The sequence below is a fragment of the Lissotriton helveticus genome, chromosome 9 (assembly GCF_964261635.1).
Source record: "Lissotriton helveticus chromosome 9, aLisHel1.1, whole genome shotgun sequence".
In the NCBI taxonomy this organism is placed as follows: Eukaryota; Metazoa; Chordata; class Amphibia; order Caudata; family Salamandridae; genus Lissotriton; species Lissotriton helveticus.
In genome coordinates, this window is record NC_136070.1 from 1246995888 (window position 1) to 1247018774 (window position 22887).

General features: G+C 41.4%; 1 protein-coding gene across 1 annotated transcript in view; it reads right to left on the reverse strand.

The window, feature by feature from the left end:
* Window positions 1-22887, reverse strand: part of LOC144783404 (uncharacterized) — a 79983-nt gene that overhangs the window by 32646 nt on the left and 24450 nt on the right. The window contains exons 3-8 of the mRNA XM_078662395.1: window positions 11652-11687; window positions 9448-9483; window positions 8107-8151; window positions 6745-6777; window positions 4056-4118; window positions 2751-2786 (exon numbers count right to left, since the gene is read on the reverse strand). Coding sequence (XP_078518521.1) covers window positions 2751-2786; window positions 4056-4118; window positions 6745-6777; window positions 8107-8151; window positions 9448-9483; window positions 11652-11687 — 249 coding nt within the window. The remainder of the gene's footprint in view (window positions 1-2750; window positions 2787-4055; window positions 4119-6744; window positions 6778-8106; window positions 8152-9447; window positions 9484-11651; window positions 11688-22887) is intronic.

A 22887-nucleotide genomic window follows, 5' to 3' on the forward strand; every position in this document is an offset into this window, starting at 1 on the left:
CTACCCTAAACCCTAAAACACTACCCCCAGCATGACCCTACACTACGCAAACACTACAACACTACCCTAAACCCTAAAACACTACACCCCAGCATGACCCTACACTACGCAAACACTACAACACTACCCTAAACCCTAAAACACTACCCCCAGCATGACCCTACACTACGCAAACACTACAACACTACCCTAAACCCTAAAACACTACACCCAGCATGACCCTACACTACGCAAACACTACAACACTACCCTAAACCCTAAAACACTACCCCCCAGCATGACCCTACACTACGCAAACACTACAACACTACCCTAAACCCTAAAACACTACCCCCAGCATGACCCTACACTACGCAAACACTACAACACTACCCAAAACCCTAAAACACTACCCCCAGCATGACCCTACACTACGCAAACACTACAACACTACCCTACACCCTAAAACACTACCCCCAGCATGACCCTACACTACGCAAACACTACAACACTACCCTAAACCCTAAAACACTAGCCCCAGCATGACCCTACACTACGCAAACACTACAACACAACCCTAAACCCTAAAACACTACCCCCAGCATGACCCTACACTAAACAACCACCACAACTCTACACTACACTAACACAACACTACACTACACAACACTACACTACACAATCACTAACCCACGAAAAAATTAACACAAACCCACTTACCTCTCTCGTCATCGTGGTTTTCACAACGCAAATGCATTTACCATACATGCCTTTAAAACGTAATTCTTTGTAAAGGCATGCGCGATAAATGCACATGCGTTTTGAAAAAATGCGGGATAATGGTATGCGAGGTCAATGACCTTGCGGGATAATGGTATGCGGACTGAAAGTCTGCGGGATAAAAAATGCGGGAAAATGGCTGCAAACCATGATTAGCAGCAGACTTCCCTGGTGAGCACTAGCTTTACTACAGTGATCTAATGAGCAACTAGAGTGCTAACATTCAGAATTTATGGCAAATGTGTGACACATCTGAATGCCTTCTTGATAGAACCAAAGTAAACAAGCATTGAAAATGCAATAGATCTCGCCCTCGTTTAAGTTAAAGCCATTCTGTTTGTAATGAGGTGGCTTTTTAGCTTTGCTTTTATTAGTGTTTTTAAAACTTTCATGTAAATAACATGCATATGTATGCATATATGTATATGTATGCATGCATTTATATTTATATAGATATGCAGATTATATATGTTTATATATGTATATTACCTACTGGCGATAGCCAGTGGGTATATATAGTTAGGATTTTTTCTCTATGGGATTTCTGAAACTTCTATGTCTAATAACTTTGGCGTTTGTGGACGGAATTGGCTGGAATTTTCAGGAAAATTGCACATTTTGTTTCTGAGCAGCCCCTAAAAATTTGGGGGGGTTTCGTCAAGGGGGGCCGAGAAAAAAGCCTAAAACACTACACCCCAGCATGACCCTACACTACGCAAACACTACAACACTACCCTAAACCCTAAAACACTACCCCCAGCATGACCCTAGTGGGGTGTAGTGTTTTAGGGTTTTGGGTAGTGTTGTTGTGTTTGCGTAGTGTAGGGTCATGCTGGGGGTAGTGTTTTAGGGTTTAGGGTAGTGTTGTAGTGTTTGCGTAGTGTAGGGTCATGCTGGGGGTAGTGTTTTAGGGTTTAGGGTAGTGTTGTAGTGTTTGCGTAGTGCAGGGTCATGCTGGGGGTAGTGTTTTAGGGTTTAGGGTAGTGTTGTACTGTTTGCGTAGTGTAGGGTCATGCTGGGGTGTAGTGTGTTAGGGTTTTGGGTAGTGTTGTAGTGTTTGCGTAGTGTAGGGTCATGCTGGGGGTAGTGTTTTAGGGTTTAGGGTAGTGTTGTAATGTTTGCGTAGTGTAGGGTCATGCTGGGGGTAGTGTTTTAGGGTTTAGGGTAGTGTTGTAGTGTTTGCGTAGTGTAGGGTCATGCTGGGGTGTAGTGTTTTAGGGTTTTGGGTAGTGTTGTAGTGTTTGCGTAGTGTAGGGTCATGCTGGGGGTAGTGTTTTAGGGTTTAGGGTAGTGTTGTAGTGTTTGCGTAGTGTAGGGTCATGCTGGGGGTAGTGTTTTAGGGTTTAGGGTAGTGTTGTAGTGTTTGTGTAGTGTAGGGTCATACTGGGGGTAGTGTTTTAGGGTTTAGGGTAGTGTTGTAGTGTTTGCGTAGTGTAGGGTCATGCTGGGGTGTAGTGTTTTAGGGTTTTGCGTAGTGTTGTAGTGTTTGCGTAGTGTAGGGTCATGCTGGGGGTAGTGTTTTAGGGTTTAGGGTAGTGTTGTAGTGTTTGCGTAGTGTAGGGTCATGCTGGGGTGTAGTGTTTTAGGGTTTTGGGTAGTGTTGTAGTGGTTGCGTAGTGTAGGGTCATGCTGGGGGTAGTGTTTTAGGGTTTAGGGTAGTCATCAGTGATGTCATTTGAGATGTCATCAGTGATGTCATCAGTGATGTCATTTGAGATGTCATCAGTGATGTCATCAGTGATGTCACTGACCATGTCATGAATGATGTAATATGTGACATCATCAGCAGTGGATTGCGGGTGCGCGATATATAGTTAGTGCAACTAACTATATATGGAATTTCATTGGTTTTATGTCAATAAAATGTCCAGCTAACTATATATGGTCTCTAACCTATGGTTTTTTCAGTGAATATATATATATATATATATATATATATATATATATATATATATCCATTTGGGGTTACTTAGTATAGAAAACAAACTTACCGCTAGCCCTGGTACTCCTGGGGGTCCCTGCGGTCCCTGGGATGGAAAAAGGATAAATGTGGAAAATTATAGTGTGACGAAGCATGCCAAGAAACACACTACTGCTGACAGTCACCTAATATAAAAAAACAAAACATTACACAGAGCGCAGCTGGAACTACCTTCTGGGCTTGTTGGCTCAGAGGACTAATGTATCCACATCAGGGATCTGTGTTTGACCTGATGGTCACAGATTCAAATCCTAGTGAACCCACTCAGCATTTCATCCTTCCGAGGTTAATCAAATGAGTACCAATGAGTCGGCTAATACAAAACATCGATCATTCAGTGCCAAGATGCCCAAAGGGTGCATGTATGCTTCACAAATACACATATCAGGTTATGTAATGTTACCTACAAAAAGAGAATAACGTAGTATAACATCACTGATCAAAAATATGTCACAATAATTCCTACATATTATAGGGATGGACAAAGCCCATTGGCCTCAATTAAGACCTCAGTGGATGGTGGTAATAGCCGTCTACTGCCAAGGTCCCACCATGCTTTTGGGTTGCCAGCAAGAGAATCACAGGATTCCTGCTTTGACTGGGCGGTGCCTGCTCACTTCTGGAAAGGTATTCCAGGGGATTGCAAAGATCTCCATCACTCTTGTATCCTTGGATTCGCCCCTGCCTTGCTACAAAACGCCAGCTGCTTATCACATCTTGGGAATGCAATGAATAGTGGCCACCAGCCCTTGGTGTTGTCTGGAGGCCATGTAAGACCACCATGCAGAACAGGGAGATCAGCATGGTGGTGGGTGAACCACCACGGTTGTATGTCACAATACTGAGCACAAAAACAGAGAAGTTAAGTGTATATTTGTAAGAGCAGATTTTCTATTCATAACTCACCATCTACATACTTCGAAGATATATATCACCAAGTTACATACATGTGGATTAAAGTATAGAGAGAGGCATGACTTTGTCAGATAGATACTTCTGCTTGCTGTATTCCCCTTAAGCAACAAGACACCTCTGTGGGATAGGGCTACTCCCAAAAATTGATGAGGACATGGGAGAAGTGTTTTCTCCCTTTGTGAATGAAAAAATTATAAGTTCTAATATGATTTGCTAAGCCCGTACACATGCAGAGGTGCATCATGTCTGTATACAGGTGTGTAAGTATTAACAAAAATAAGCTCACTTTAAAACTGTGACTATCAAGGGTTCCTAAGAGTTATCTTGGATTTTTTGGAATCGCCCAAAAAATAATTTAATTAACAACATCCACAAACACACACACACACAAAATACTTACCACAATACCAGGTGGCCCAGTGGGACCTGGGAGCCCAACGTTGCCTTGAGGACCTGGCGGACCCTAGAAATAAATTGAGATAACAAACTTATAATGAAATACATGCAATTTGCCATTTATAGTATCAATTTTTAATAACGTTTAGGCAGGTGTGCTCAAACCTCCGCTCTATTGTTTGCTGGACTGCACCATCTGTATCATTCCAGATGAAAGCTGCCTGTGCCCGGAATCTTCGAGTGTCAATTGAGGCTTACTTGAAGCCTAGTACGTTTCGTCAAGCGTTTTCAGACCACAGTGATCTGGTTGGGACAAACATCTGTACCTTTCCCTTAAGATAATGGTGGCACCCCACTGAAATTATTTATGGGCTAGGCAAATCAATTTACTTTTAAACCTAGTGACTGATGGCAGCCACCACAATGGAGTTTACTAGACACTCAAGAAAAAACACATTGGCCCTATTTGTAGCATTACACCTGATTTTCAAAATCATGTTACATTTTAACTGACTTTGTTGTGCTCACATTTGTGCAGCAAATCTACTCATTTGGGTCTCATACATTTTACAAACTAATAATGTATATCAATAATTTTAAATTACCTATATAACTATATTTTAGCCGCAACAGACCTAACTCACATAACTTGAATTTCAAAAATCCTTGAATACATTGTAAAAAATATTTTAAAATGTGTAACTGTATAAGTTAATTGTATTTCAAATAAAACTACACTCATTTAATCTACTCAAATGTGGACATGTTTCAAAGTATTAAGATTTTTTATCATCTATTCTGCAGATGTTTATACAATACATAGACGTTTTTTAAAACTTGGGCAACCCACTAACAAGATTTTCTGGTCATATACCTTTTTAAGAGGCTTAGTTTTTGTAGTGCGCAATAATGGCAGTCTTTAGAAAATAACAGAAATGTGCAAAATGTTAGGACAGCTCAACAACACTAGAAATGTTGTCTCTATTTTGTCTAAAAAGTACCAAATCAGAACACTAAGCCAGTTTTTTTTCCTTACTAGATCCCCTAAGCTATATTTTGATCTCTCTCAGGAAAACAAGTTAAATTAAAACTAATATACCTCAATACAAGCTATTGTAACTTATCTGAAATGACTAGACACCAATGTGTGGCAAAAACATCTACAGAATAAAATCTGCCCTTGCATTAAGAGTTACTGAGCTTCAAGCCATCCTTATATCAGAAAAATATATTTTCTGCAATTACGCATACCTCCAATTTCACATCAGGCCAAAGCTTGATGATTTGCACTGAGTACATAAAGAAGAACACATATATTGTGAACATGTATATAATATGTAATTTGAAGAAAAGACCAAGACACCAGGTAGGAATGCATATGTAATACATCTGTAGCAGTGGGAAGAATTAAAGGCTTTTATTGTTGCAACTGATTTTCGCCAGAACTCTGCGGTCCTTTCCCTTAAATATTTCAAATACTAACCCCTCTATAAAGTCAAAGTAAAGCAAAGCTCTGAGAAATTGTACTTATTGGCTTGCTCTATTCACTCACCGTCAATAAACCAGAAAGTACTTAATTTGTTTTCCAAAAACAATTATATTGGTTTTAGATATGCTCTTATCTTTGTAGGACATGAACGTCTATGCTAACCTACTGCTAATCTATCACTCAAAAAAAAGTTTGACTGCAAATGTCATATCTCTCAAATGTAAATGGACTATTTGTGGTGAAAAGCTTGTGACTTATAATTCCACCATCATAAATAGTTGAAACATAGCAGTTTGCTAATCCATTATAATACACATTTAGTTTAATAACAAATTTTCAGTTTTTGCAGGAGCAAAGTGTATTCCCTGTTAAAAACATTTTTGAGGCAAAACATCACCCAAAGTGAATGCTTAGATATTTTCAACAAAACATTTTACTGAAATAATCTTCAAACTGAGTGTTCTTGTTTGTGTTGTTTTTCCTTTTAGCAAAATGTTTTGTAAAATATAAAATCTTTGGAAAGTCCATTTTCAGCTTCTTCTCTTGTAAACCCTAATTTATGGGCATCTTACCTAGTTTCTAGTCCCACAACTTTCCACACATCTTTGCTTCTGTCCATTTTCAGACTTTGAGCAGCAAATCTCTGTATGTATTAAGAAACCTTTCTACAAATGGTCAATTTAATCCTTAGTCATTTTGATTAATATGATCAAACACCATGATTCAATTGATGTACCTATTAACTTGCAATAAATAAACCTCTTTGAGAATGTTTATTTATTTTCTAGGACTCATATTATTTAAATTCTTTGTATTATAGAAGAACCCTTTATCATATTTATTAAACACCCTTATTGGAAATTGGTAGATATAATCTGTATTCTTATAACTGAGCCCTATTTTTTGATGAAGGTTTGACCATGAAATGATCATATAGAAATCAGCAGCAGAAACTGGTACAATTTGATCAGCAAGCATAATTTCTAAAATTGTTAACAATTACACTGTAGGATCAGAAAGGTAAAATTCTGAATGCAGCACTTTCTATTGCTACATTCTAAACTGTGTGGAGGTTACTTATAGGTTCATATTTTGTGGATCTATTGCTACAAAATGATCCATGTCACAAAAACAAATAAACAATAATCCATATGGAGAGATAAGCATCTGAAAGAGGAATGCTTTAAGACCCCTTTTTACTTACTCTTGTACTGGGTCCGGGTTCACCTTGGTTCCCCTGCAGAATGAAAATTCAGAGTTTATCTTTTGGACAATTACTGAATACAGATTGTTTTTGCTAAGATGGTCCGCAGCCTTGTAAAGGTTATCACTGTGCTTGCCAACTTGGCCACAGAACTGATGTCTGAGACATATAATCTTAGAAATGCTCTCTTGAATTAATTGCTGACATCCTACTGTGATACATTTTCTGCTCAACTAACAACAGCAATATCATTCTCACGATATCTATTTGGTGTCAGTATTGACGAGTGCCCCTTGTCAATGTGTCTTGGTAGAAGTTATGTCCCTGGCACTGCTTTAATAAAACAAGATCATTATTAAATGCTTAACAAAGATGAGCCCAGCACATGGAGAAAGTAGACTGGTGAAATTAAACATCAGATTGGAGGAAAACAAACAGAATGCATTTGACATATGCCGGTGCCCACAAAGTTGATCAACAGAGAAGACAGAAACAAGATTGTAATGCACTTTGTATTTATATTTTACACTCATTTAACAATGTACTTTAGGCTGATGGTGGGTAAATTTATAGGGGAAGTAAAATGGAAAATGTACACACACAAAATGCTGCAAAACACTGACTTACATTAGGGAGCACAGCACTATTTCTAACTTAGGCAGAATCAAGGGCCACTCAAACACCCATTCACAAACCAGGATGTTTGCACATCGGCTGGCTTGTGAATGGGTTTCCAATTTGTGGTGCAGCCTGTACCGCTACATTGCAGATTTTCCATTTGCAGTGTGGGGGAGGTCGCAATGGGACCTGCTTAATGAATACTAGTTAGGCATGCCACACACTGTGACCCTTTTGTGCTTTTTTTAATAGCATCCTATGTTCATTTAAGATACTGGAGCTGCTTTTAAAAACAATATTTCCCTTTTGGGAAGACATCAGGGGGAAGGGAGGTTGTGAGCATTGGCCCCCAGTTCCACTGGCTGCTTCTCCCACAGTTGTCAATACTATTCCCTTATGGGACAGCTTCACCTGTGAATCAGTTACCATTACCTACCTGGGGGTTTCTATATCATCAATGGTGTATGATGGCAATTGTGGACTCTAACTATTGATGCATGCTCTTCCGCATCATAAATTGGAAGGGGCACCCCTTTACTGCTCCTCCGATTGGTAATGTGAACCAGTCACAAAGGCCAAGAATGACTTGTCTGACTCATAAAGGAGCTTTGTGTACATTGTAAAAAGCTATGTTTTACAGTTTAGAACCCTATGCTTTGTGAATCACAGGGTTTGCAATCACAAAAGCCTAGGTATGTCTGATCCCAAATGCCTGATCTCTGCAGTCTAATGTTCATTAAATACCTTTATTCCTGTAGGTCCCTGCACACCTGTGGGTCCTGCAAGGCCCTGGAAAGGAGAACAGAGCAATGTTATCTTACAAACTCTTATAATATATTAAACATGATAGCTCAAGCCAGTGTTTGCATATATACCTATTACAGTACAATTGGAGTTTGTCAGAGGATGGATGTGGAGAAATGGATAGATGGGGCTTTTAATTTCACTTTTCTATCTTTATTCCAAATGTTCTCCTTATTTTCCCTCTCCTTTCCACCTTCTCTTTCTTTTCCCAGCCTTCCTCCCACTTATATATTTTCTTTCCCTCACACATTTCATTGCTTCTTGGTCATCCGTGTGCTACTTCCTTTCATCCTTCGCTTTCTCTGCCTCCTCCGTCTACCTGCCTTCTAGCCGTCCGCCCTGTCATTCCTTCCTGCCTTCTGCCCTCCTTTCCTAAGATTCTTTTTTGTCTCCTTCCTTTCTTACTTCACCCCTTCCTCTTTTTTGCTCATTTTCTTCCATTCATTTTCACTCTGATACTTCCTTTCTCATGGTACCTCACTCTTTTATCTTCTCCCCCTTACTTCTACGGTTCTGCATTTCATCCCTGCCTCATTTCTTCCATTTCTCTCTTATATATACATATCTGTGTGTGTGTGTATATATATATATATATATATATATATATATATATATCAGCAATAGCATTACAACATAAAATGTATGTTAAACAATAGTCATATTATTCATTTTACATCAATTAAATCTGATAATTATAAAAATAAAACCTAGAATACATTAGAACTAATCTACAGTCCACTCCCATACTTAATTAGTGTCCACACAGCCCAGACATATTCTACCCACACTTGTGCAATTTACCATCTCAAATACAGATTTTAAGTAAATGACTGCACCTAGTTTCTACGTATTTGTATCCAGTACAAGACCGGTCTTAATGCGGCCAGATCCAAGATAACAATGACAGCTAACTCCCAATATAGAGCTAGCGTGTAGTACCTGGGCCCAGCTTCAACAATGACCTCATAAAAGTTGTTTTCCACCACTTGTAGCTCATTTAAATGACCATACCCCCATAACTCTGCTCCATATATTGCAGCAGTCACCGCTTTCTACTTCCCATATTGTTCCTATCCTTTTAATTTGCTTTTCCTTTTCCTTCCCATGAACATCAGCTCATTGGGTTGCCTGAGCCTTTGCCGCAGCGCTTTTAGCTGTCTCTGTCCTTACTTTGAATATACTGTTCACGCCACCCTGCATCTTCATTATAGAGTGTGATATTAATGCCCCATTCCCCGCATTGGGGTAAGCTGTATCAACATAAACATGACCAATACTTACAGGTGGGCCTGGTGCACCTGGTTCCCCGGTAGTGCCCTAGATTAAAAACAACAAAGAAAGAAGTTAAAGCTCAGCCTTTGCACCAGCAAGCTCCTGCACCTACTCTTAGCAAAGTTGGGATGCAGCTTGAGGGGAGTTTGAAGATGAACTGAGCCCGGTCCACAGTGGACATCTTAAAGCATACTGCTGTTGACACTCCTGCTTCAACATGAGTTGACAATGCATATGTATGTGTTAAAGGAAGAGTGAGGAGTGAGTAGTAACTGTAGGGTAATCTCAGCACTTCCCAAAATATTGATATAATCAGTTTATGTGTCTGTCACTCAAACTCAATGTTTATGGGAGACAGCAGCATGGACCTTCTGCATCATCAAAGCATCATGCAAGAAGCAGTGGTGCATCAGCCTGGCACATCACTGTTGAAGTCAGTCCACAGACTCTGTTATGCATCACTTATGGTTGTGACAGCACACTTTTCCTATGAGACATTGAAGGTTTCATTTGCAGACTATGTTATGACCCACTCATGGTTCTCTGTTAACACTATGTTATGCTGAGAGAAAGTTCTGACAGCACATTGTCTTATAGCACAGTGATGGTTCTGGTTTTACACTGGCTTATGACACTATGGGGCGTATGTATGAGCTCCTTTACATCACTCTTCCAGCTCACAATGCCCAAATGTAAAATGTTAAATGAGATTTATGCGTTGCTTCAGAAATCTTGAGTAATGTACCACAAGGCAAATTGCTGCGTTGCATTACTCTGCCCCAGGGAGGCATTTCCATAGGCATTGCATGGGTTTTCCTTTGCAACATCCCTGGATTTTGAAGCATTCTCAGATTTACAAGAAGTGGTAGACCTGGAAACAAGCCAAAAAGATACGCCTCCCCAGGAGAGCAATTGAAACACTGGGGGCCCGATTCACAGAACTAACTTAGGACAAAATCCTAAACTTACTCCTTTTGGTATTCACAGAAGTTAGGATTTTGTCTGAAATTTGTCTTAAGACAGACTTAAGACATAATCCTAACTTAAGTCTGTCTTAAGTCAAACTTAAGACAAAATCCTAACTTCTGTGAATACCAAAAGTAGTAAATTTAGGATTTTGTCTTAAGTTAGTTCTGTGAATCGGGCCCTGGGTCATTAACTCTTCATCATAGAACATCCCTTCCATTACATGCAGGTCCTGCTTCACCAAAGAGCCCCCAGTGTTGCGGCCCAATGAGCAAATGATTCATAACAACGGTGCTGTCGCTCATTCCATTGGAGTCTGACTTCTAGAACAGCGTGGATGATCCGCAGGCCACTTAAACCCAGCACATCTGTCAGTGAGTGCCTTCGGCCAAATAAATTAGGCCTCAATCTTATGGAGAGATTCCAATGCACATACTTTTTGGGTATCAACTCTTATATAGGTTATAGAGAGTTGAATGATATTCCTGAGAAGGCCTTCAGAGTTAGTATGAATTAAAGGTGGTTTATTGGTGCCCGGTTAACATTATGACTCGTGCACTGGGATATCGAATCTATCAGTACCCAGGTTGATAGTTATAGATCTGCAAATTGTCAGTGCAGCCTTCCTCACAATGCAGTGCACGAAGATACTGTAAGAGAGAGCTTGAGGAATAGATGTAATTACCTCTGCATTAGTTCAAGTATTGATGCAATTGAAGTCACCAGGAATTGGACTTGCAGTAAAATTGTCACCTAACCACTGGTAATTGAACAAGAATGTCAATATGACATACAGGACCCAACCCAACCTCCAGAGTAAAATTACTTTAAATTACTACTGGCCGTGCTGGGTTTGTCTTTCTGACCATGATGGATTTCCAATGGAGGAGGACTGGCTCATGGGCAAATCGGGAAATGTGGGTCTCCAAATGGCAAGTTGGGATGGGGCACGGCCTGGCATGTGCAGGACCCTGCTTCAGCCATCCATGCAACTCTTTTATAGTCTTTAAGCTAGCGAGACATCTCTCAATTTCCCTCTGAGCCAGTCCGCCTACTGCACTTTAGATCTGTGTGGCATGCCATATGATCATCCTCTCACCCAAATCACACCATCATTGGCTCATGCAAAATAATTATTAAAAAAATCAACATACATTTTTAAAACAATGTTAAATGGCACCCCAGAACCACTGCATGCAAAGAGCAAGTGAAGGGAGAGGCAGAGTGAGAATGGATACACAACCTACCGGTCGTCCAAGAACTCCAGGAAAGCCGGGCAAACCCTGAAAATATTTAAGTCATGCCACAATGTTAGAGGGGAGAAAAGGCGCCAAGAGATTGCCCAGTCTGGCGCACGCCTGCTCGATCGATGCTCGAGCACAAGGCAAAGTTGCGCAAGACCACTATAGAGACAGAGAGAGAGACAGACAGTTTGACCAGGCAAGGAGAGCACAGGAAAGCCACTGTGTATGGAAGCCGGAGAGCCACCTAAAGAGGACCCAGGAGTGAATCCTTCTCATTGGGTTACTTACAGCCGGGCCGGGTGGCCCTTTAAACCCTTGCTCGCCCTATATCGAAAGCAACAGACAGAAAAATGCAAGGCATCAAAGAAACAATAGCGCTAGCATTGCTCATTTGAACAGAATAGAAAGATTTCCTTGCACACAAGGATGAAAGTCAATTCAAGAAAGTGTAATAGTGTTCTTTGCAAAGAAAACATTAACATGGCATTGGCGTTTCAACAAATTATTAGGGTAAAAGAGGTGACATCATTGACCTTTGATGGCAGTACAGAAAGTAGTATCACATGGCATCAGACCAAATTGGTATAGGCTTTTTGCAAAGAATCTTCACTGAAATCTTGAGATTAAACTATGTCAGTAACAACAATTTGCAATGGCCATAAATAAAGGCCTACACAATCTGGCAAAAGCTAATTACTTGCTTCCTCTAGATTTTCTTTTTTCTCTTTACTCTTTTTTATTCATGAGAAAAAGAGACTAGAATTGGCTTCCTCTTAACAGACCAGTGTAGCAAACATGGTGACAAGTCAATCCTTAGGCAGGAAACTGGGGGAACAATGCAGTTACAAAGAGGGTAACTCCAAGGTGTACATATTTTAGAGAAAGAGAATGAGAAAGAAAGAGAGACAGAGAGAGAGTGTGTATGTGTGTGTGTGTGAACATAAACCATGAAACTGGAGGCTGAGTGATTTATAAATGTCACCAAAAGAACAAGATGGCACACTTGCTACCTGCATTGTATTTTCTTCATATTGCATCTTTATTTTGGGTTAAGTAGCTTGAAAAAGCTCTGTTCAAAATGCTGCAATCAATGAGAACAGAATGGAATTAGAATGTTTAGGGTTTGTTCACCTTTCATGAATAAATGGTTAATTAACCAAATGACAATGGTGGGGGCCTGTGAATGTATGTGATTCTGCGGCTGCCGCGTGAACGACTTTTGACACACAATTTTCAGTTTAAAAAGAAATTGAGGAAAATAATACTGCTATTAAATGAGCCACACATCTTGCATTTGTTTCGGCAAAAAACATAATCTTGCCACATAATTTGGATTCCATACAGCATAGTCCTAGTAGTCCTGACAATGGCAAAGCTCAGCAGAGTTATTTGGGGACTGTCAGTATGAAAATCAATCTGTATTTCTCAAGGAATCACATACCAACCGAAACGCATAGCGGCTTTTCTTTTGGATTTGGCCCGTACGAATAGCAACTTTGAAAATTAAAGAATTATGACTGACCCTTGAGTACGACCTGTTCTTCTTGAAGAAGGTTTGTCTGCGATATATATAGCATTAGCCGAAACGCGTCGACCGTCCTGTTATTTTTTGCACATGGTGTTAGAGAAAAAATAAAAATAATGTAAAGAGACTTGCCATGCTGTGGAGTCCCTCTGTGCCGTGGATACTCTGGTGGGGGACTTGGTTGAGCTGTTCTGAAGATATATATATATATATATATATATATATATATATATATATATATATATATATATATATTTCAAACCAAGGATTCCTTCAACAAGGATGTCGTGGAGTCGCGACGAAAATCCAAGAAAATTCACCAGGTTTACATGAAATCCGTTTTTATTTTCAATCCATGTGTGTCAAAGTAAGACAAAAACCAACGCGTTTCGACAGCCTCCGCTGTCTTGGTCACGGTTAGTTTGAAAAACAGTGTAGCCACCAACTTATACACTTAGTTCAGTGTTGAAGAAACACAATCACTCCCCTAGGGGCGTCGCCACCCATCACATGGTCATTATGTCACCATCATTTACTCTAGGGGTTGTGGGAGATGTAGTCCGTTAAAAATACATTACATTTTTAGTGTTTTTCTAACTTTTTTACACATTTTGGCATATAGTGAATAGCGATGCGGATCATATCAACCTTGTATTATGTTGTGTTTCGCCCTCCAGTGGGCTTTATGGTTAAGGTTGTTACCCCCAATTGTGTGCAAACAATTTAATTTGTTTGTTAACCCAGTGCTTATGATGACAACATGAATGATGGTGTTTGAGATGTCAGTTACCGCCCTCCAGTGGGCTCTGATATGTATGCGGTTTTGGTTTGTAAATGTGATGCTTATGTTTTGTTTTTATTATTCTTTGGTGGTAGTGATTGTGTTTAACTTGTATGTACAATTGACTCCTTATAGAACAGTGTGTGGCATTGCAATCTGTGAAAAAGATGTGAAAATTAAATTAAATTTAAAATTAAAAACAAGGCATGATGCTGCATCTCGGAACCATTTGAAGGGTCACAAATATAGTCTGTAAGTAATATTTACAGGTGTATATAAAGTTCTTCCGATTGGTTCAGACCGAAAGGGGTCATTGTCCTAAAGTTCAAGATGTGTCTTGACTCTTTTTGCCGTAGATGTTTTTCATTGTGGCCGCCTCTGTCCGACAAAGTCATTGTTTCTATGCCCCAGAAACGTAAAAGTTTCCAATCACCATTGTGGTATATATATATATATATATATATATATATATATATATATATATATATATATATATGTATATCACAAAAAGCATAAGTCTCCAGATTTCACTGCAGGCGAAAAGAGAGAGACGGACACAAACGGCTCTGGCAGGTAGATGTTTATTTGACAAACTCCCCTCTGCAAAGCATTTCGAGCACGCTGTCCCCCTGATCACACAGCATATATATGTATATATATCTCACTTACAGGCCATAGACAGTAGATCGTTATAGTTAGGACCAACTTTACCTATAGACGAAGTGTTTTTATTTTGCTAATAACTTTGGCGCCAATTAACAAATCTTCACAAACATTTTTAAATGAGTGCACACGTTAGTTGAGCTGCTGTCTGAAAAGGTTCATGGTGATTTGTAAATCAATCCTGAGAAAAAGGGGGGCTCGGAAAAATGCTTTTTCCCCATGCAATGTGTAGTAATGAATGAACGGGAGTGGGTAGATTAATTACTTTAATAAGTTAATCATTACATGAAGATGCCGTCAGCTTATCAGCATGGGGCTCCGCTGCTATCTCAACATTCGATAGCGAGCGCCTGAGCAGTGGCAGTGGAACATTCCAAAACGATAGAAAGGGAGGGGAGGCTGGGCAGGGGTGAGGGGAACAATCCAAGTTACAACACATCATCCTCCCTAGGGAAAGAGGTGAGGAGGGAAGAGGGGAAATAAGAACTGGGAAGGCCGGAGTGGAGGTAAGAAGGGAAATACCCCACCCACCCTCATGGCCCATGGTCTTTCGCAGAAGACTCTTTGAAACACAATGTTTGGTTTACCAAAGCAGATCACAATCTCATTATGTAATGTTTGTGCCAGTGAGGAGGGATCCTAGGTCTATCACTCTTTCTGTATTGTGTGACCCCACCATTGCTGTCTCCACCCTCCATTCTTCTTGGGCCTGACTTAGTGTTTTCCCCCTCTGTGGGCACCACCTGATCATGGCTCCATAATCTTCCATCCTCCATGACCACTGTGTTCTTCTTTGGCATTCTGATGGTACTGGGGGCATAAAACTTTTCGCCTCCTTTTCTTAGTCTTTCCGGTTTCCTGACGTGGACACTTTGTCCTCGCTGGAACTCTCTCTCCTTGACTCCCCACTTCCTGTCGTACCATTCCTTGTATTTCTCTTGATTGGTCTCGATCCTCCTCTTGACCTCTTTGGGGTCGATCTCTTCTGTTTGCTTTCTTCCCATCCAATTAGGGGTCAGCTTGGTTCCAGCTTTCCTTCCTCTCAGTAACTCGAAAGGTGTGTATCCTGTAGTAGCTTTCGGCGTGGTGTGGTATGGCCATAGCATGTCTCTTATAGCTTCCTCGATGTTTTCACTGGCCTGATTGGCAAGCTGCATGCACTCTTTCAACATGCGGTTTACTCTTTCAACCTTGCCATTTGCCTTGGGGCAATACAGTGGCGTGCGGATATGAGCTATGGAGCAGTCTTTCAGAAACTCCTTCATCTCTTCGGAGATCAGCTGCACTCCATTGTCCGTTACCAGTGTCAAAGGGATTCCCTCTCTCGAGAACACCTCCTTCATGAACTCAATGATCGACCTTGTGTTCACATTGTGGACCATCTTGCATGTTATCCAGCTTGAATAGTAATCCACCAGAACTAGTAGGTACCAATCCTGAGGTCCCTTGCCATGGATGGGACCGGCTATGTCAAAGCCTAACTTGTCCCAAGGAATCTCTGGAACTTCCACCGGTGACAATGGTGCTCGTCTAGTGACTTTTGACTTGTCACTCAGGCTGCATGCGTAGCAGTCCCTCACTTTGTCTTCCATCTCACTGTCCATTGCCGGAAACCAGTAGTCCATACGTAGTCTAGCTTTGCTCAAACTGCGGCCCAAATGACCTTCGTGTGCCAGTTCCACGATCTGGTTCCTTAAAGCCTCCGGTGGGACGAGCTTCCCGGACTTGAGAATGAAATTTCCTTCGACTGATAGATCTTCTCGCACATTCCAATATGGTTGGATTTCGTCCTCCATGTCCTTACACTTCTTTGGCCATCCAGTGAGGATATATTTCTTCACCTTCTTCATTACATCATCTTGTTCCATCTGGGTTACCCAAACCTCCTTTTCCACTGCAGCTAGACTCACCTCCAGGATGGAGTCACCATTCGACTCTTCGTCCTCCTCTCCTCCTGCTGGCGCCCTCGATAAAAAATCTGCAACCCTGTTCTGTTGCCCTGGAATATGAGTCACTCTGAAATTATATGCTTGTAGTCCCACAGCCCATTTGGCTATGCGGGGCGTCATGCTTTCCATGTCCTTCTTAGTGAAAAGTGAGACCAGGGGCTTGTGGTCAGTCTGCACCTCAAACGGTATGCCCCATATGAAAAACTTGTAGTGACGGATGGCCCAATAGACCGCCAGACCCTCCTTTTCTATGGTCGAATAGTTAGCTTCTGCTGAGGTGAGGGTCCTTGATGCAAAAGCCACGATTTTGACTTTACCTCCCTCTCTTTGCGCTAATGTCGCCCCGATGCCTCTATTGCTGGCATCTGTCGAGATGATTGTGGCTCCATTGGGGTCGAATTTTCCAATGAACGGGGCTTCAGTAATTGCTTTCTTTATGCTCTTCATGGCCATCTCTTGTTCCTTTCCCCAAGCAAAAACACTATCTTTCTTGATCAGTTCTCTTAGAGGCTGCGATACCATGGCAAAGTCCTTGATAAATTTAGCCATGTACTCAGCAAGCCCTAAGAACGATAGAATATCCTCCTTGCTTTTGGGTGTGGGAGCATCTCTCACTGCTCTGACCAAGTCGTACTTAGGCTTGACGCCTTCCTCTGATAAGGTGTGTCCTAGGTAATCCACCGAACTCACTCCTAGCTTGCACTTGCTTGGTTTAGTGGTGAACCCTACTTCTTTAAGTTTCACTAATACCTTCGTCGCCATCTCATTGTGTTCTTCATCGCTACTTCCATAGATCAGTATGTCGTCTTGAAAACAGATGGTCTTCTTGCAATCTTTCAACACATGTTGCATGACTCTTTGGAAGGCTGCGGCGGCGGACGCCAAGCCAAATGGCATTCGCTGAAACTTGAAGTTGCCAAAAGGAGTGGTGAAGGCCGTTAAAATTTGCGAATCAGGATGTAGCTTGATTTGGTAATATGCAGAAGATAGGTCTAGCACACTAAAATACTTGGCCCCCCTGATCGTGCTCAACATTTCGCTGATGCGGGGAAGTGGAAACCTATCCACCAGGATGTTTGCATTTAAATCTCTCAGGTCCACACAGAGTCTTATGCTGTTTCCTCCATCTTTCGCTGTGATCACGATCGGGGCCAGCCATGCTGAACTCTCAATTTCGGTGATAACTCCTTGACTGACCAATCTTTGAAGTTCTTGTTGGAGAGGTTCTCTCATGCGCAATGGTATGGATCTGGTTTTGTGCACTACGGGTACCGCACCCTCCTTAAGAATGATCTTGTGCATATAGTTCTTGAATACACCTAACCTTTCACTAAAAACCTCCTTAAACTCGTCGGTGAGGTCCCCCGCTATGCCTACCCGGTTGATAAGTAACACCTGCTCTTTGTTGTTCGGGTCTAATTTCATGCCCAACTCTTTCTGGTGTTTCCAGCCCAATAGGGTCGAGCCACTGGTGGACACATACACTTTCCCCACTGTGTGCCTGTCTTTAAAAGAGATTCTCATTGTCACCATACCCTCTAAGGGGATTCTTCCCTTGTTGTACCCCTTGGGATTGATGTCAGCTTGCATCATTCTAATGGGATGGTTTGCAAATTTATCTTCAAATACACTTTTGTCTACCAACGTGTATGGTGAACATGAATCAGCGTACATACTGAACTTTACACCATCAAGTAATACATCACATTTGGGATAGATGTCAACATTATTTTCATCCTCTTCCTTCACCTGGAAGATATAAGATTTTTCCCCCTCCTCTTCCTGAGGAGACTCCTCAATGGCATGTACAGCTTTGCTGGGTGTCTTACAGACTTTGGAATAGTGCCCCCACCTGTTACACTTCCTACATTGTACGTTTCTCGCCGGGCACTTCCAGTTGTTAGCCAAGTGATTAGGACTACCACATTTAAAACACACCATAGTTCCTGTCTTACTGCGAACCATCTCTTTACTCTTGTCCCCTACTTTACATATGGTTCCTCCCTCCGTGTGGATCTTGTTCTCTGCCCTCTCTTTGTTTGTCCCCTCCTGTGGTTTCATTTCCCTCATACACCTCGCGGTGTGTTCTAGGCCTTTAGCTATATTGAGGGCTTCCTCTAAGTTAGGGTTCTTGGTGAGTAATTCCTCTTGTGTTTTAGTATCATTGGTGCATCTCACGAGTTGATCTCTAATCAACGAGTCTGTGAGTTGCCCAAATTCACATGTGGCTGATAATCCTCTCAGCACTGCTATGTACGCACTCACCCTCTCCTCCTTCTTCTGTACCCTCTTAAAAAACTTATGTCTTTCCATCACCACATTTATTTTTTCTTTGAAGTGTGACTCTAACTCCCTCAAAGTGCTCTCATAGACCTTGACACCCTCCTCTACTTCCTCTTGATCATCCTCCACCAACCTCCCTGTAATGTCTTCATAAATTCTCCTACCATATGTGCCTAAATTGTGGAGTAGTATGTGCTGTTTCCATATGTTTGAATAATTGCTACCTCCAATGGCAATAAGATACGATTTAAATATGCCTTCCCACCTCCTCCAGGGAATAACTGGTTCTCCTAGTTCATTCAGGAAAGGTGGAGGTTGACTCATACCTGCACCAGCCATTGCCATGAACTACCTTATAGTACCTGAATAAACCCTTTTAAAATGAAGAGATTGAGGAAAGATTACTGAAATTTAGAATGTGGTTATGGGGAAACTTCCTCTGTAAGCAGTCCTCAAAAATTACAATTATTCACTAACATAACACATTTTCAACCAATACAACTGTTAAACTTCCTTTTCAAAAGTCCCCTTTCCCTTTCTAAAGGTTCAGGCTGAGAAACTCGAAGAAACACAGGTCTCCTCCCCCATTGGCGGGAACTTCCTGTGGAGGAGTGTTTCTCAAAGAGGTTCCTGTCAGAGCGAAGCCGTCTGAGGCAAAGGGTGAGTCCAAGCTCCTTGCTATGTTACAATCGTTTTGCTTGCTTTTAAACAGCTGTACACGGGCAAAGTATGACTTGGCTCCCGACCAGGAGCCGGTATGCTGGGCTGGGAGAAGGTGCGACGTGAAATCTGCCCCTCTTTCAGTCAGGTTGTAGACCCGCTGCTCTGCTCTGCAGCATAAGCAAAAAAAATAAAAAAAATATGGCGTCACCACCGAACCGGAGCGCCGGCTCCCAATCAATGCGCCGTGCGATGACAAAACTCAGCATGAGAGTTATGAGTCAGCTACCAGTTCACTAATCCCTTTCATGCTCGCCTCACTGTAACGTCAAAAAGCGCCTCCTCTCTGCCCTAATTTACGACAAAACAACACCTGTGCCCGACCTGACACACGAGTTAACCTCCTTCCCGCTGCCGTAATTTACATCAAAGCACCCCTGTGCCCGACCTGACACACGAGTGGTCCTCCTTCCCACTGTTTCAATTCACATCAGAGCAAAACTTGTGCCCGACCTGACACACAGGTTAATAATCTTCCCCTTAGCTATTTCCCTTCACGCTTGCTGCTCAATAAACTCGCTGATGCACTCCAAATATACACACTGAGAAATCCTCCCAGTATACCATTAAATTAGTCAGTCCGTGCTTTGACTGCAGCAGCAGTTTCACTTATCTTTCATCTGCAGATCACCCTTGACTCCGTAAATTAACTTCCGATAAGCAAATAGTTCACACCAGGGGGACGGCATCCACTGTCCCTGGCACAGTCTCCTCACCTCGTCGCCATCAAATGTAGTAATGAATGAACGGGAGTGGGTAGATTAATTACTTTAATAAGTTAATCATTACATGAAGATGCCGTCAGCTTATCAGCATGGGGCTCCGCTGCTATCTCAACATTCGATAGCGAGCGCCTGAGCAGTGGCAGTGGAACATTCCAAAACGATAGAAAGGGAGGGGAGGCTGGGCAGGGGTGAGGGGAACAATCCAAGTTACAACACAATGTCTACAGGGATTTTGTAATTTTTAGACACGCCAGCAGCCCAAACCGCTGAATGGAATTACACCAAATTTGGTAGAAAGGTTGATCTGGTGCAAAAAGAGCAATTGATGCCCTTTAGTGTAAACCTGTTCAGTAATTTTGGAGTTAATGAAGGAAAAGAAATATACATATCTAGGGACACAGATCACTTGGGGATCCACATGAAGGCGATCCTCGGATCTGGGCGAAAAGGAAGGCCCTGATTGGTTGGCCACAACCTGCAATGAAACTTGCGGCCACCATTTTGTTTGTGCTTGTGCCTGGGGAGGGGAAAATACACTGTAAAAACACATAAGGGTTCAGCATACAGGTATTATGACCATATAGGACACAAGGAAGGGTCCATGAGATATCCCTCAAGGGCAAGAAATTGTCCAAAATATTTTTTTTCTGACCCATGCGTGGGTCCCTCATGGGGCTCAGTGCGATTCCCAGTGTAATTTTGTGATGGATCCAAAGAATTAAAAAAATACACCCACTCACCCACCAAACCCCTTCCACGCACGGCAAAGGCTGTGTGCAGCATGCGGTTGGGTACAAGGGGGGTGGTTTGGACGTGGGGCCTGGCCTTTGACCACCCCCCGCCAAGCACAGCCAAAGGTCATGCAAGGCAGTGGTTGTATTAATGTACGGTAATTATATATTATTTTACGTTAAAAAACATCAAAATTCACTGAAAAAAATCAAATGTTACAGGGACGTTATAGTTAGGTTCACGTTTTACTCACTCAACTGCTAAAATTCATCAGTTATAGTTATCCTTATGGTTATACTTATCTAAAGGAACTATAAATCGTGCAGTTAAGTAACTTTAGGCCACAAGTTATAGATTCTTAACATAAGTATAACCATACGTATAACTATATCTGATGAATTTCTTTGGTTTTGTGTGAGTAAAACATAAAACTAGCTATACCGTCCCTGTAACTTTTGTTTTTTTCAGTACTTTTCCTAGTGAGCCAAATCACCATCAGAATTGCCGCAGCAGGATGAACGCGACCTGTCAGCTGACGATGTCAGGGCATTATTGTATACTTGGAGCATAGTCACTGAACTATGACCACAGATTTGGACTGTGTTTTCCCCACAAACGGCATGACTTAGACCACATCCTGCTAATTTTTGGGGGTTTGGAATGTTGCGAGTTGGAGGGGACAACATAAACAACTAGCAGTTAGAGTACGGACTTGAACCTGCAGTCCTCTTTCTATGGCCGCAAGCATCCTCCAATGGGAGTGAGTATGAGACTTTTTTGGACCCCAACAGCGTTCTCTGTCACACATAGCTGGCATTGAGAAAGGCAAAGCGGCCGAAACGCGTCCGCCAGGTGTTACAGCGATGGCGAAATTTTATCAAAGCAGGATGTGACCAGATGGTGAAAATAAAGCTTACCTGGAAAGCACTGGTGCATGTATCAGCCCGTTTTCTTGGAGGCGGGATTGGTGGAATATATATATATATATATATATATATATAAAGTCGAAACGCTTATCTCTTATCTCAGGGGTTGAGGGTGGACCTGAGAAATAATTATTTGCCACATCTTGATTACCTCGTGTCCGTGCCTCCGTCCATGGAGTTTTCTGTGGGAGCTGGATTGTTTGTTCATATATATGTATATATTATATTTTTTATATATATATATATATATATATATATATATATATATATATATATATATATATATATATATATATATATATATATGCACACACACACTTGTGCTGGGGCAGTACATTTTAGGTGACAAATCTGTTGGGGTTTAGTCACATGTGATGCTTACAGTGAGTGTTTGGTGCTGGTTGTGCTGCGGTTTGATGGCATGTGATTCATACGGTGAGTATTCGGGCTGGATGTCTTTGAGTTAGATTAAATAGGATGTTGACAGTTAGTATTAGGAACTGGTAATGCTTGGGTTAGATTACATGATGCCTACAGAGAGTGTTAGGTACTATTTGTGTTAAGATTTGATGGCATGTAGTATAAAAAACATGTTAAAGTCTGGTTGTATTTGTGTTAGATTACGCTGTTAACAGAGGCTAATTGGGCTTGGGGTAGCTTGTATGTGATAAATACAGTGTACTAGGAGTTAGTTGTGTTAGAATTTGATTACATGGGATGTTCACAACCAGTTATGTAATGATTTTGTTTGGATTACATTAAATGCATTTATTTCTCACAGAGATAGCAGGAAGTGAGATGTGCCTGGGTTGAACTAAATGCGATGTTTACTGTGTAAGGGGCTGGCCATTTTTAGTTGTAGTAAATCTAATGTTTACAGTGGGTGTTGAGACTGGAAGTGTTCAGTTTAGATTGAATGTGCTGTTTACAATCAG